At 42.6% G+C, this 12,417-nt stretch overlaps 2 protein-coding genes across 7 annotated transcripts in view; one reads left to right on the top strand and one right to left on the bottom strand.

Annotated features, from left to right (window-relative positions):
* Positions 1-11,357, bottom strand: part of TMC1 (transmembrane channel like 1) — a 127,889-nt gene extending 116,532 nt beyond the window's left edge. For 2 of the 5 annotated variants that reach the window (XM_021379892.1, XM_021379895.1), the window contains exons 1-2: positions 10,138-11,111; positions 9,867-9,900 (exon numbers count right to left, since the gene is read on the bottom strand). Coding sequence is in view for 2 of the 5 variants with exons in the window: in XM_021379895.1 (XP_021235570.1) it covers positions 9,867-9,900; positions 10,138-10,170 (67 nt within the window). In the remaining 3 variants the exon portion in view is untranslated. Of the gene's footprint in view, positions 1-9,866; positions 9,906-10,137; positions 11,112-11,281 lie in introns of those variants that run through there. The other 3 variants (XM_021379894.1, XM_021379891.1, XM_021379893.1) reach the window with 3 other exon arrangements.
* ZFAND5 (zinc finger AN1-type containing 5) overlaps positions 11,332-12,417 on the top strand; it is a 10,274-nt gene continuing 9,188 nt past the window's right edge. Inside the window, exon 1 of one of the 2 annotated variants that reach the window (XM_021379898.1) lies at positions 11,332-11,675. The gene's annotated coding sequence lies outside the window, so the exon portion shown is untranslated. Of the gene's footprint in view, positions 11,676-11,858; positions 12,056-12,417 lie in introns of those variants that run through there. The other variant, XM_021379900.1, reaches the window with a different exon arrangement.

The following is a 12,417-nucleotide window of genomic DNA, read 5'->3' as shown; positions in this document are numbered from 1 at the left end:
GAGGTCTTTTCCAACCTTGGTGATTCTACGATCATTTTGAGACTGATGACAACCACATGTATGTTTCTTTTTATTCTTTTAAGGACTCAGCCAATTTCCTGCCCACGCCCCTCTGCTCCCCCACTGCCCTCCTTGGCTGCAATTTCATCAATAATTGGCTTTAATACTGCTTTCATCATTATGGCTTTAATGTTGATAAGTATGCAGATCAGATAACTGAACTATGCACTTTTAAGTCTCCAATGAAGTGCATCTTCAGACTGAACTCTGGATATCAGCATATAGTCCCATTTGTACCTGATAAGTTGCCCCAGGGAAGAAACAAAAAGTCCCACATATGACCTACTGGCTGGCATTTAGGCAAATAGGAATGTCTAATTAGTGGGTTTACTGGTAAGACTCCTGGTCTGCTTCCATGCAGTGCCCTGCCTCAGCAGCATACAGGTGCCCAGATCTTCTGTCTGATCTCTTGTCTCCCTTGTGTGCCCATCCCAAATGGCAGCACTTCAGTTTTTTTTTAGTGAAAGATTGCGCTTTTCCACTGACATTAGGAAAGTACTTCTGATCTCAAATGGTATCTCAATTCTCACAGGATATTCAAAGAAGATTAAGATTGCAAAGTGAAGCAAAAGAAACTGCAGAATGTTAGTAGTAATGTTACATATGCAAACCGGTTACAGTGCAAACAGCTCTGTCTGACAGAGCAAGATTCCCCTTATATAAAGCCTACAATATTACACTGCCAAAACACTGTTCTTCCAGCAAAGTACCTCTGGCACTAGTATAATAAAATCTCACCCCTGTTCCTCTTACAAATGAAAAATCTCAGCCGATGAAAACACCGTTATTGTCATTATAAGTGTTCTGTCACTTGGAGAGACTGTAGCACAGTCAGTCTGAGATCATATCACCAAGAAACATCTGTAGCATAAATCTGCCCCACAGGTATCTAATCCCAAATTCAGTAGGAGGCAACTGCAGGGTGTCAGCATTTGCAGTTGCACTTAAACATTCCCCAACTGCTTTTATCACTTTCTGTGGACTGCAGCAGTGAAAAATTTGGAAAAAAAAATCTAAGTATGAAGCTGTCAGTTGCAAAAAATAATACAAGTTACATAATTTTAGATTATTAGTTGTACTTTAGCAATAAGTTTCTTTTTTGCTAACCAAATCAGATTTCATGGAATTCATTTACACTGATCTTTGTTTCATATTTTATGAGCTGTAGTAATCATTTTATTCAGGACACAGCTCATAGGTGTATTGCCTGTCTTGAAGTTCCAGTCGTTAAAATGGTGAGGAAAGAAATGTTTTAATATTTAAAACACACTATTTGGTGTTATATTCTACAGTGCATTTCCAATGTTGAAGTGATAAATCAAATGAAGTGGAAGGATCTTAGTGAGATAACCCACTTCCTTCCACAAGCTGCTTGAATAAGAGAGAAGAAACAGGGCTGAGATGATACTCAATTACTTTCTGAAAGCCAGCCATTTAAGAGAAGTACATGACCACTTGATCTCTTCCTAGAAAAAGTTCATTTATCTCATGAGTGCCTTGTTGGAACACACTGAAAAGAGAGCATTTTTCAGTGTCTAAAAAAATATTCACAACTTACTGATGAGATACTCATGGTAGAGTGAAGGTCTTGTGAAAGAGCACTGCAAACGTACTGAAAATGTTATCATGATGTTCTGGACACATAATTGGACAAACAGTTAAGGACCTCAGTTTCCACAGGGCTGAGAATCCTAAGTCCTGAAAGTTCTGTGAAATTATTGGTAAACTCCTCCGTGGATATCTAGCTTCAAAATCTTCATTATTTAGAATATGTAAGATTTGGGGGGGGGGGGGGGGGGGAACTCATGTTAAAACCAAGTGGTAACAGGAAAGTAATCAACAGTAGAAACCCAACAGAAGGAAAAATTAAAAAAAAAAAAAAAAATCCTAAGTGCTTGAAACAAGTAAGTTGTGCCCAGGAACTTAAAGCCTAAGACAATGGAAATATACACAACATATTCAGGATGCTTAGATTTAGTGCAAAAAGAAGCAAGATAATTATAGTTTGAAGAATGGAAGTTCTGGTAAACACTAAAATATTTTTCCTAGATGGAAAAATCTGTATGACACAGATTTATTAGTTTTATTTTTGCTGTTGAAATTTTTATTTTACAAAAAAAATCAATAGGTATTTTCAGACTCTTGATGACAGAGTATGCAAGACTACAGATAGGTGAACTAAACCCAAGTCTTGGGAAGGTATCAACAATGCTCAGTACAGGCCTAAAAATGTCTGTTAGTATGCCCGGACTGAATGCCATCTCTCACCAAAAATTCTCCCTACCTCTGCTGCTTTTAAACTCCATTTCCCTTTTTTTATTATTCCAGAGCAGAATGTGAGGGAGCATGCAGCATTACCCAAAATGGAAGGACAGTCTGGGAAATGAATCTGAGCAGGCAGTTCTGTTGTGCGCATTCCCTTCTGCATCATCACTGCCATTTCTACAAACTCAGTTAAATACTATCCTCCTTCTTTTATAAACAAATATTCTATTGTTCTATTTGTATCAAAGACTATCAAAGGGAAAAGTACAAGTTAAAAACTGATGCTGTCAAAGACCTCAAAGGGGTCAGGAACACCTGACAAAGAAATTTCATGGTGGTGAGATGACAAAATCAAGTCTGCAAGCCCATGGTGCTTTGGAGTGTAATGACAGAAATGCGTTCTCTGATTTGCTAATTGTGTATATTCATTATGTTTCAAACTACATCTGCAGCAGCAGCTACATGCTCTCCCCAAAAGTATCTTACCTCTGGAAATGAAACATGAGTGACAAACTTATATCTTCATGAAAATTACTTGCATTTGTTTACACTTCCAGTGCTTTCAAAGCAGACTAAGTCACAAGGAGCTAAAAGACTTGCCAAAACAAGCAGACAGACACTTCTGGAAGGAGTTCGAGGCAAACAGCTTGTGAGTGAAAGATCATCAGGCACGTTCTAAGATTCACAACTTAAGTAAACATCTAAGGCTCTATAGCAAGAAGAATGTTACGTGCACAGAAGAGGCATGCAAAGAATTTGTTTGCAGAAGTCCAAACTGGCTTCTGGAGCCATGGAGAGAATTAATTCACATTCTGGTTTTAATGATCTACTGCATAGCTATCAGAAAGCACTTAAGTAAAGATTTTTGAAGACTTTTATGAATTCTGGCTAGATTGCCTGCTAGGTGTCATACCTGTGACACCTTGAAGGAAACATTAAGCTCGTATTTAAGGTGTAGCTTAAAATAACTTTGCTGCATTATCCATCTAACTTAAAGGTTATCTCAGTTAAGGTATGCATCAACCAGGTAGCTTCTCTTGAAAGACATGTTTTAACCTCAGTGAGAGCTACAGCACAAATACTAGGGGAAAAAATGAAAGGCATTACATTTAAATCGGATGTTATCAGTTAATAAAATTCTATTAATGAATAATTATGTGGTTACAGGGAAGTGCCTATTAAGACACCTTTAAAACTGTAAGAGGTACTACCAGGCCATTTCTCAAAATACTGCAACTTTCACATGCCACAAAAATATTTTAAAGATCCAGAATAATAACCACAATCTTATGATAATATTTGTATTTTAATTTAAAAGGGTATATGCGTATTTTCAGTTTCAACATTGAGAAAATTTTATTGTAGCACTTTCTGAAGGGAATAAACTTTAGATACTACAGGCCAAATTTTCAGTTGGTCTTAGCTCTCACAGAAGAGCACACATAATATAGAAAACTAGGTTTGCTGAGCGAAATTGTATGTATACTTATCACTCTTCATCCAGTTTTGCAGGCAAATATTTACGGATATCATCCTTAGGCACCTGAGACTTGAACTAGAGCTCAAATAAAGGGCATTTAAATTCCCAATATTCAAATAGTCTGCTTTCACTGCAAAAGGCTATAGGCATACCGTAGAGAAATTCAGCCCCAACTAAAGTGTACTGTTTCAATTTAAATACATACCCTTCTAAAGCATCTCAATATTTATTGTGTTTATTTTATTTAGTTTATTTTGAGAGCACACAAATACTGCTTTTAAACTATTCATTTCCCTTTGAAGTCAATTTTTTAAGTAGTGTACCTTTTCTAGCTTTATCACATTTAACAATTATTATTTACTTTGGTCTGTAAATTACATTCATTTTTATTCACCCGTATCTAGTGTTGAAGTCTAAATATTATAAATAATACATAATGCAAGTAAAGCTATAAAAGATTATAATTATATTAACTCTTACAGTTGGGTTCTATCGATAGCTCATACCACAAAAGATAAATTTCAGCAGAAAGTTAAGCATAATTCAAATCCTTTGAAAACAGTGAGAAGTAAACTTTCAAAGACCAGTAATTCTGAATAATGCTTGTATGATGTACAGCCTTCTGAAGTTATCAGGACTCTTTCTTATTTCAGTTATCATAGACCATATTCATCCTTATAGGTAAGAGTTATGCCTTACAGATTTTCAAATGCTCCATCTTAGTCATAAAATAAATTTGTTTTCTTTACATACAACACCCTGGAAACACATTAATTACAACTTTGCTAGTACTCCATAAGTCTCCATACAGCAGTATAAGCTTTTTCCTTTCCCATTCATTGATCCAGTCATAGCTCTAAGGCATAAGAAGTTCTAGGGCTTTTTTATGTAAAGGATCTAAGAAGCTTAAAAGGGCACATTTATTTTATGTCTCTACCAATCCATACTCAAAAGTTTCCTTCTCTGAGAAAATTAACTGTAAGTTGATTTTGACCCAATACTATGCTACCCATGCAGTTCCCACAGAACATCACATGAGATCAGAAAGTGTGTTCTGAACAAACTCAGAATTATCCCTGAGTTCTTTCCAGCATCAGAGAAAACAAAAATAACAAGTTCCTGAAAAGTGCCATGAGAAGAGATTTAAAGTTTTTTAAAGTTTCTAAGTGTTCTATGATTCCATGATTCTAAGACAGTCATAGATCATTGCCAGTGGTATCTCTGCCAAATATTTACACCTCAGAGGCGAGCAAATTATAAGCCATATCCAAACTTATAGAATCAGAATTATTTGAGCTGGTAGGGATCTTTAAAGGTCATCTAGTCCAACTCCTCTGCAATGAACAGGGAGACCACAGCTAGATCAGGTTGCTCAGAGCCTGGTCCACCCTGGCCTTGAACATTTCCAGGAATGAGACTTCCACCACAACTCTGGGCAACCTGTTCCAATGCTTCACTATCCTTATTGTAAAAAAAACATCTTCCTTATATCCAGTCTAAAACTCATTAAATTTGAAACTATTTATAGAATCACAGAATTCTAGAACAGTTTGGTTTGGAAGGCACCTTTAAGATCATCTAGTTCCAACCCCCCTGCTATAGGCAGGGACACCTCCCACTATACCAGGTTGCTCAAAGCCCCATCCAGCCCAGCCGTGAACACCTCTAGTGTCCCCTTGCCCTATCACAACAGACCCTCCTGAAGAGCCTGTTCCCTTCCTTCTTATAGCCCTTCTTTAGAAATTAGCTCAAAAAAAAATGAAGCTCTGAAAAATACAGAAAGGTGGCCTATCCCAGATGAAGGCCTTCCCTTATTGCAAGGATCTTATTATCTCACACAGCAATCTGAGTAATTTCTGTGCTCTGAAGAAATGGTATTTCATATTAGATATATTCTCATATTGGCCAATAAGGGTTACTTTGCATTTACATCACGCAGTGTATTTTAATTGTAGTGTAAACTGTATTTTAACAAGGCAAACTCTCCACAAGCAGAGCTGTGTGGACTACCAAGTTCTGTACAGCTGCACAGACACAGCTGAAAGAAGGTACCATTATGTGAACCAGGACATGAATATCCTGTAATAAACAAACACACTCTGCAGATTCACCTGTTTTCATAATTCAGTTACTCTGCTTAACTAAACCCTCCTGTCTCATCATCTGTCAACAGTACTGCCACAACATCCACCTTCTATTATCCTCCTTTCTGATAAATGAAAACTTGTGCTGATTCTCTACAGCTAAGACTTGGTCATATTTAAGGCTTTCTACGTCAAAATGTGTGGTTATGCAACACCAGAATTCTGAAAAAAAAAAAAATCTAGAAAATTAAAATTACCAAGAGAAATGGATGTACACAACTGGCAACGTAGGTTTTTTTTGTTTTTTTTTCCAGGAAAATCATTGCAAGGAAGATACATGGCTGAACAGTATGAACAGTTTGTCTTTCTGCCTACTAAGAAAAAATAGACACAAGAAAAGCCATCAGCTAAGCACTTTTTTACCAGTCATCATGTAGCTATTCCAAATCTCCTCAGAAGTAACTAAGACCAGAATTATGTCCAAGACTATGAAAAATGGAAAAAGAAATATTTAATGGTTATATATTTACCTCTTTCATTTATCAAACCAGCTGAGATAAAGGTCTGTCATATATGTTGCTGTACATTTTTAAATGTAACATGCTCCTTTTCCATAGAAGTTACAGACAGCCGAAACTGAAACACAAAATACAAAAGAAGAGGATACAAAAGATGAAGCAACTAGGTGTTTCGCCAGTGGATGGGTCAGCACAAAGGTCCCGGACGTCAAGCTAAAGCAGTGCATTTTCTTTTCTTAATTGTAAAGCTGACATCTAGGCTTCTTCAGTGCTGTGCTGCAGAAACCATTTCAGTGTAGAAATCTGTAATCCCTGCCTCGGATACAGTTTGCCAAGCACAAGTGCAGGCTATCAAGCTCTACAGATTAGATTTTGCCTAATGATTTTGATTTTAGGATAATGTAGCAATTAAGGAAATTAAATTAGTAGCTACTGAGCAATCCATTGATACAAAGCTACCGAAAGTACCATCAGAAAGCAGTTCAAAGCATTATTAATGTATCAAAGGATTCGTAAGACCTCTTAAGGGGTAAACATGAGAGATGATGGCATGTTATGAGGGCTCGCAGAAAGAGCAGGCAGGCTATTCAGAATAGCCCATGAACTGATACATCTTTGGGATCTCATAAGGTTCTGAAAGTTGAAATTAATCCAAGCAAGACTGGGATGCCATTAGCGCGATGAGTGAAGGAAACTAGAAATGCTGCTTAGGATCAGCACTCACTGCAAGTCAAACTGAGGCACTCATCTGCTGCACTCACAGGAGTTCACAACTCAGCGTGCCCCAAACCAAGGCCTGCTCTAGGACTCATAGCAAAGAGCTGAAACATTTTTATCACATCAAGGCCTTGCTATACCAAATGATAAATTTCCTTCATTTTATTTAGATTAACGTAACACTGTCCATGTTAGAACTGCCCAAGATTTCAGACTAATATAAAATAGAGAGCAGGATTTTCCTGGAAGCCCATTACCACTGTTGTATAGCTCAAAGAAGCATCTGATCAAGCAGCAGATAACAGATGTTCAATCTAATAATTAAAGCCTGAAAGAAACCTAGGACCTGATCATCTGAGAGGTGATGGCTTTTGCAATGCAGCACTTCTGCTGATCAGAGTTTAATGAAGACAGGAGACCGACATGTTCAAACAAGACAGCATGCAACAAGCTTTTTTCATGAAAGCATTCCATGGCAGGACAGCTCACCCAATTGGAGTGCTGCGATGGATGGACAGAGGGAGACGAGCCCTTCCCGAGAGAATGGCAGAGGAGATGGGGAACATCCCCTGTGGGAAAGAGTAGCTCACATGCGTGTGGCTTAGGCTTAGGTAAGAGCTTATGAGTCAGGCCAGAGGAGAGGTCACCAAGTATGACACTGTGGTAGGAATCTGCTACAGATCACTGACCAGGTAAGACAGCAGATGTAGCTATCATTGATGATTTTTGGAAGTCTCTGTCACACACCCACATCTTCATCCCAACTATTAACATGTCCAAACACAGCCCATCTAGGAGATGTCTGAAGGGTGTCACAAGTAACTTCTTGTTATACAGGTATGCCAGCCAGATGGGACACACAGACAGTGATGCTGTAGTGACCAAGAAATACTGGAGTCAGGCTCCTGAGAGGAGTGAGGGAGAAAATAGAAAATAGAAAAAGGAATAAGAGCTGTAAGACAGAAGAAGGTGTGTGTTTTTGCTGTGGTTTACATCAGCAAGCAACTAAGCATGCCACAGTCTTTCACTCACTCTCCCCCCAACTAGAGAAGAGGGAACTGGAAAAAAAAGACGTAAGTAGAACTCATAGGCTGAGACAAAACTACTTACTAAGACAGAAAAGGAAAACAGAAATAATAGTTATAATATAAATACTAACATGTTTACAAAATAAGTGATGCACAATGCTCACCAACTGCTGACTGATGCCCACCCAGTCCCCCAGCAGTGGCTCTCCCCCATCCAACTCCCACTGGTCTTAAAGCCTGGCACGATGCCAGTCTGGGTCAGTCTTTGGCTTTGTCCTCTTCCAGCTCCTTGTGCCCCCCCCCAGCCCTTTTCACTGGCAAGACAGCACAAGAAGCTGAAAAACTGAAACGCCCTTGGCTTTGTGCAGCACTGCTCTACAGTAGCAGAAACATGCACCTGTTATGAGCATTGATTTTTCTCCTAAAACCAAAACATGGTATCGTATCAGACACTACAATGAAAATCTGTCCCAGTTGAAAACAGCATACTAATGTACAATGAGGATGTTCAGCTGAGTGGACTTGTTTAAAATACTCTAAGCAAAGCCACCTACTTTCTCAGATGCACAGCTTACCTGCAATGCCACTAAGCAGACCAACAGGACGTCCAAAACTATTCCCTTCATAAGGTGTGGCTTCTGAAGATGGAAGTACTCTTTTGCCCTCTCAACTGCTGGGTTATGTTTTGAGGTTACCCTTATCTCCTTTTAAGGTCCCCAACATTCCAGATGAGTTAGAAAGTAGCTTACAGCATTCTTAAGGTGCTAGGCTCTTCGAATTAAGTAAAACACACTATTACTTCATTATTCCTTTTTTTTTTTTCAATTATGCTGTGGTTTGCTTTGAAGGAGAGTATGATTCAGTCACTTAGTAATTAAGTTTATAATCAGCAATTTAAATAGAAAGTCCTCTTCTATATTGGGGCAATGCTGCAGCACGTTTGCATTTGATTTCGTAAGGCACCCAGATCCTGTTGGTAGATTAAAAAAGAAAATTGAAGAAAAAAAATTACATTATCAGGGCTACCTATTTCCTCTCACACCCTGCGTAGGGTAGTCGGTTCTAAACGACTAAAGGAAACAGATGGGCCTGGAAGTTTAAGTCTTGACGGAAGAAAATCTTGGTAAATAAAGATGCTTAAAGTCACAGAGGCAATTGTTCCATAGCTTGTAAAAATAGACAGCTTCCCAGCTCTGCAGCTTCAGCAGAACTGCATATCTAGTGACATCACACTCTTAAACACCTATGCCATCTCCAGGTTTCTATGCCTGAGGCCTGTACTATGTTTCTAAGTCAACTTATATACCAAAGTTAATACCTGTAAGACAAGCATGCTAGCAAAGGTCCTTAGAAGCGAATTCTGCCCATCTCCCATTCTTCTCAGACTCCTTATCTTTGAGTGGCTCCTTGTCATTGAGACAAACTTTTCTGATAAATCTATTGAAAAACCACTCTGTTTTTTAAGAAGCCACCTTCCTTGGAAGAAGCCAGAGAAGCTGACAGTTTTCAATTGAAACTGTTCTATCCTCTGCTCTGCCATACTATGAGAGGTGGTGATTACTCTCCAGCGCTACTGGTAGATCACATTTTATTTGACAGTGAGACTCTAAAATCGTCATCTTCAGTTTTGGTCACAAAATGCCTGCAAAGGACAAGTAATGCACACTTCAACTTCTTTTCCCACTTTTCCCTTCAAAGTGATGAAGTTACTCACCCTTTGAGAGTGCTGCTTTCAAAGGAGTTCTCTTCTGCACTGCAAGTCAAGAAACAGCACTTACATTTTTTTCTCATAACAGCTGGAATTATTTTGTACTACTGATGTTGAGGCCAGCCCAAACGTATCAGAAAACAAAGGAGTTATTCCAAATACTCATTACTGTTCTGTAGCAATACGACTTCTGCAGCAAACACAGTGCCATATACTTCTGCAGAGAGTGCTGTACTGCAGCACAGCACAATTCCATCCAACTGAAAGTGTTACATACCTCAGATAGAAGATTCTGGGCCTCAGGAGACATCTTTCCCACAAACAAGGAAGATCAGCTCCAGAAGGTGTGTCACACCAAAAAAAAAAAAAAGGAAAAAGAAAAGGACTTTCGAGTAATTTCAGTGATGTGTTTCCCACAGTGTCATGAATTTCAAACCTAACAGTTTTGTTTGGGTTAAGTAGTTTAAGTAAAGGCCCATAAATATATCCAATATACTGATCTCCAAGTATCCCTGATGCAGGCAGAAACTGCATTTAAAGCTGAATTGCTCAGAACATTTATCTGAAGCTACTTTGAGCTTTATAACTGAAGATCTATCCTTAAGCACGTAATGCCTGGATGAACAGAAGTACTTTCCCCTTCCTAGACTTCCTTAAAAAAAATTATTGCCCTTAGTTTACAATGACAAAGTAAACAACGATGGCGCTGAACCTCCCATATGAGCTTTTCAGGTATAAATACCCTGTGCTGCTCTCCGTGTGAGCAGGAAGCCTAAAGAAACAAGATTCTTGGAAACACAGCATCATCAAGGTTGGCAAGGCCCTTTGGACAACATGGTCCCAGTCCTGCTCCACCATGGACACCCAGAGGAGGCTGTCCAGGCCACATCCAGGCAGCTTCTGGAGATCTCCGAGGAGACTCCACAGCCCCCGGGCAGCCCGTGCCAGCTCTCCCTCACCCACATTAAGGAAGCATCTCCTCTGCTTCCACAGACTTTTTACTCTCTTTCCTTTGACTTTTGTCCCATTCCCACACTGCCTACAGCGATGACCTTTCTGCCCAGCTGGTGCCACCTCCTCCGGGCAGGAAGGCGCAGCTTCTCTGCTCTTCCCACCCTGGAGACACACGCTGGGCACAAGCCAGCTCAGAAACGCGTTATCTCGAGGTCCAACCACGCACAAATACGCCAGCCAGAACCTAAACTTCAATCCCTCCCTGCCAGGAGGTAACAGGATCAGCAGGAGCCCGTGGCAGACCGCGGACCGATCAGGAAAGCCGACGCGGGGCCGCCGACCGCTCCACTTCCTCCCACCCACGGCGGCCCTAAGCCTGTGACGTCACCGCCACCCGCCGGGGGCAGGACTCCTTAGACAACGGCACTACGCGCCCAACGCACGCGCTTTACTGCTCCCCTGCCTACCGCTCTCCTCCTCGTGCCCTTTCTCCCAGGAGTACGCATGCCCCGAGCGTGAGGCGGAGTCGAGGGGGAGAAGGAGGGGGAGGGGAAGAGGGAAAGGGAGGAGCCGGAGCCGAGGCCGAGGCCGAGGCCGAGGCTAGAGAGCGGGCTCCTCCTCCTCATCCTCCTCCTCGCCGGTCGGCGAGTCCCGCCTGCCCCTGCTCCCCGCCCTCCCCTTGTACGGCGTGCGGCTCGCCTCGCGCCGGCGCCGCTGCCACGACGGCCGCGGCAGCTGCGGGAACAAAGGAGGGAAGCGGCGGCTGTGCGCCTCGCAGCTCCCGGGCCCTCTTTCTCCCTGCAGCGGCCCGCAGCCTTCTCCGACACCCGACGCGGAGTTTCCGGCCGCTGCCGGCACCTGGTAGGTGGGAGCCGGGGGGCAGCGGCGCCGGCTCCGAGGGCCTGTCGCTGGGAGCGGGGTGGCTCGGGCCTGCCCGCGGCGGCACAATGAAGAGCGCTGGGCCGGTGGGGGCCGGGCCGTGACTCAGGGCTTTGCATGCGGCTCGGGCCTGGGCCCGCCCCCAGGGTTGGCCTCCGAGTCCGGCGGCCGCGGGGCTCCTGTACCCCAGTACCCTCGAGGAGAGGGGAGAGCGGGCAGGGAGAGCACGGCGCGCTCCGGGCGCTTGGCAGCGCCGTCCCCTTTGTCTGGCGCCGCGCTGGGCCCATGCCGTGCTCCTCCGCGGCGCCGCGCTGCCAGGACTCGGCTTTTTCGTTATAAACGGCGGTCTCTCGGGTGGCGGGGTAGGTAGGTCAGCGGGCCCCCCTCGGGTTTTGTGATAGGTTTAAAAGCGCTTTGGTTCGCTATGTGGTCGTTAACGTTAAAATTCGAACCGACGAAACGTGATGTCGGGGCCCACCGCCGCTGTCTGGAAGCTGGGCAGACTTGCACCGGGCCCTCAGAGCGGGGCTGAGCCTCCGCGCCCCTGTGTTCGGCCCTGCGGGACCGCCCGGGGCGACGCGCGGGGTGAATAGCGCTGCTTCCGCGCTGGGAGGTCACAGGGTGCAGCAGCAGCAGCATCCCTCAGGCCAGAACTTACTCCTCCGGGAGGCAGAACAAATTTTATTTTTCCAGCCCGCAAAAGGGAAGTGGTTCGGCTGGAGGT

This window comes from Numida meleagris, chromosome Z, assembly GCF_002078875.1.
Source record: "Numida meleagris isolate 19003 breed g44 Domestic line chromosome Z, NumMel1.0, whole genome shotgun sequence".
In the NCBI taxonomy this organism is placed as follows: Eukaryota; Metazoa; Chordata; class Aves; order Galliformes; family Numididae; genus Numida; species Numida meleagris.
The sequence above is the reverse complement of the archived record's forward strand: the minus strand, read 5'-3'. Positions and strand labels throughout refer to the sequence as shown.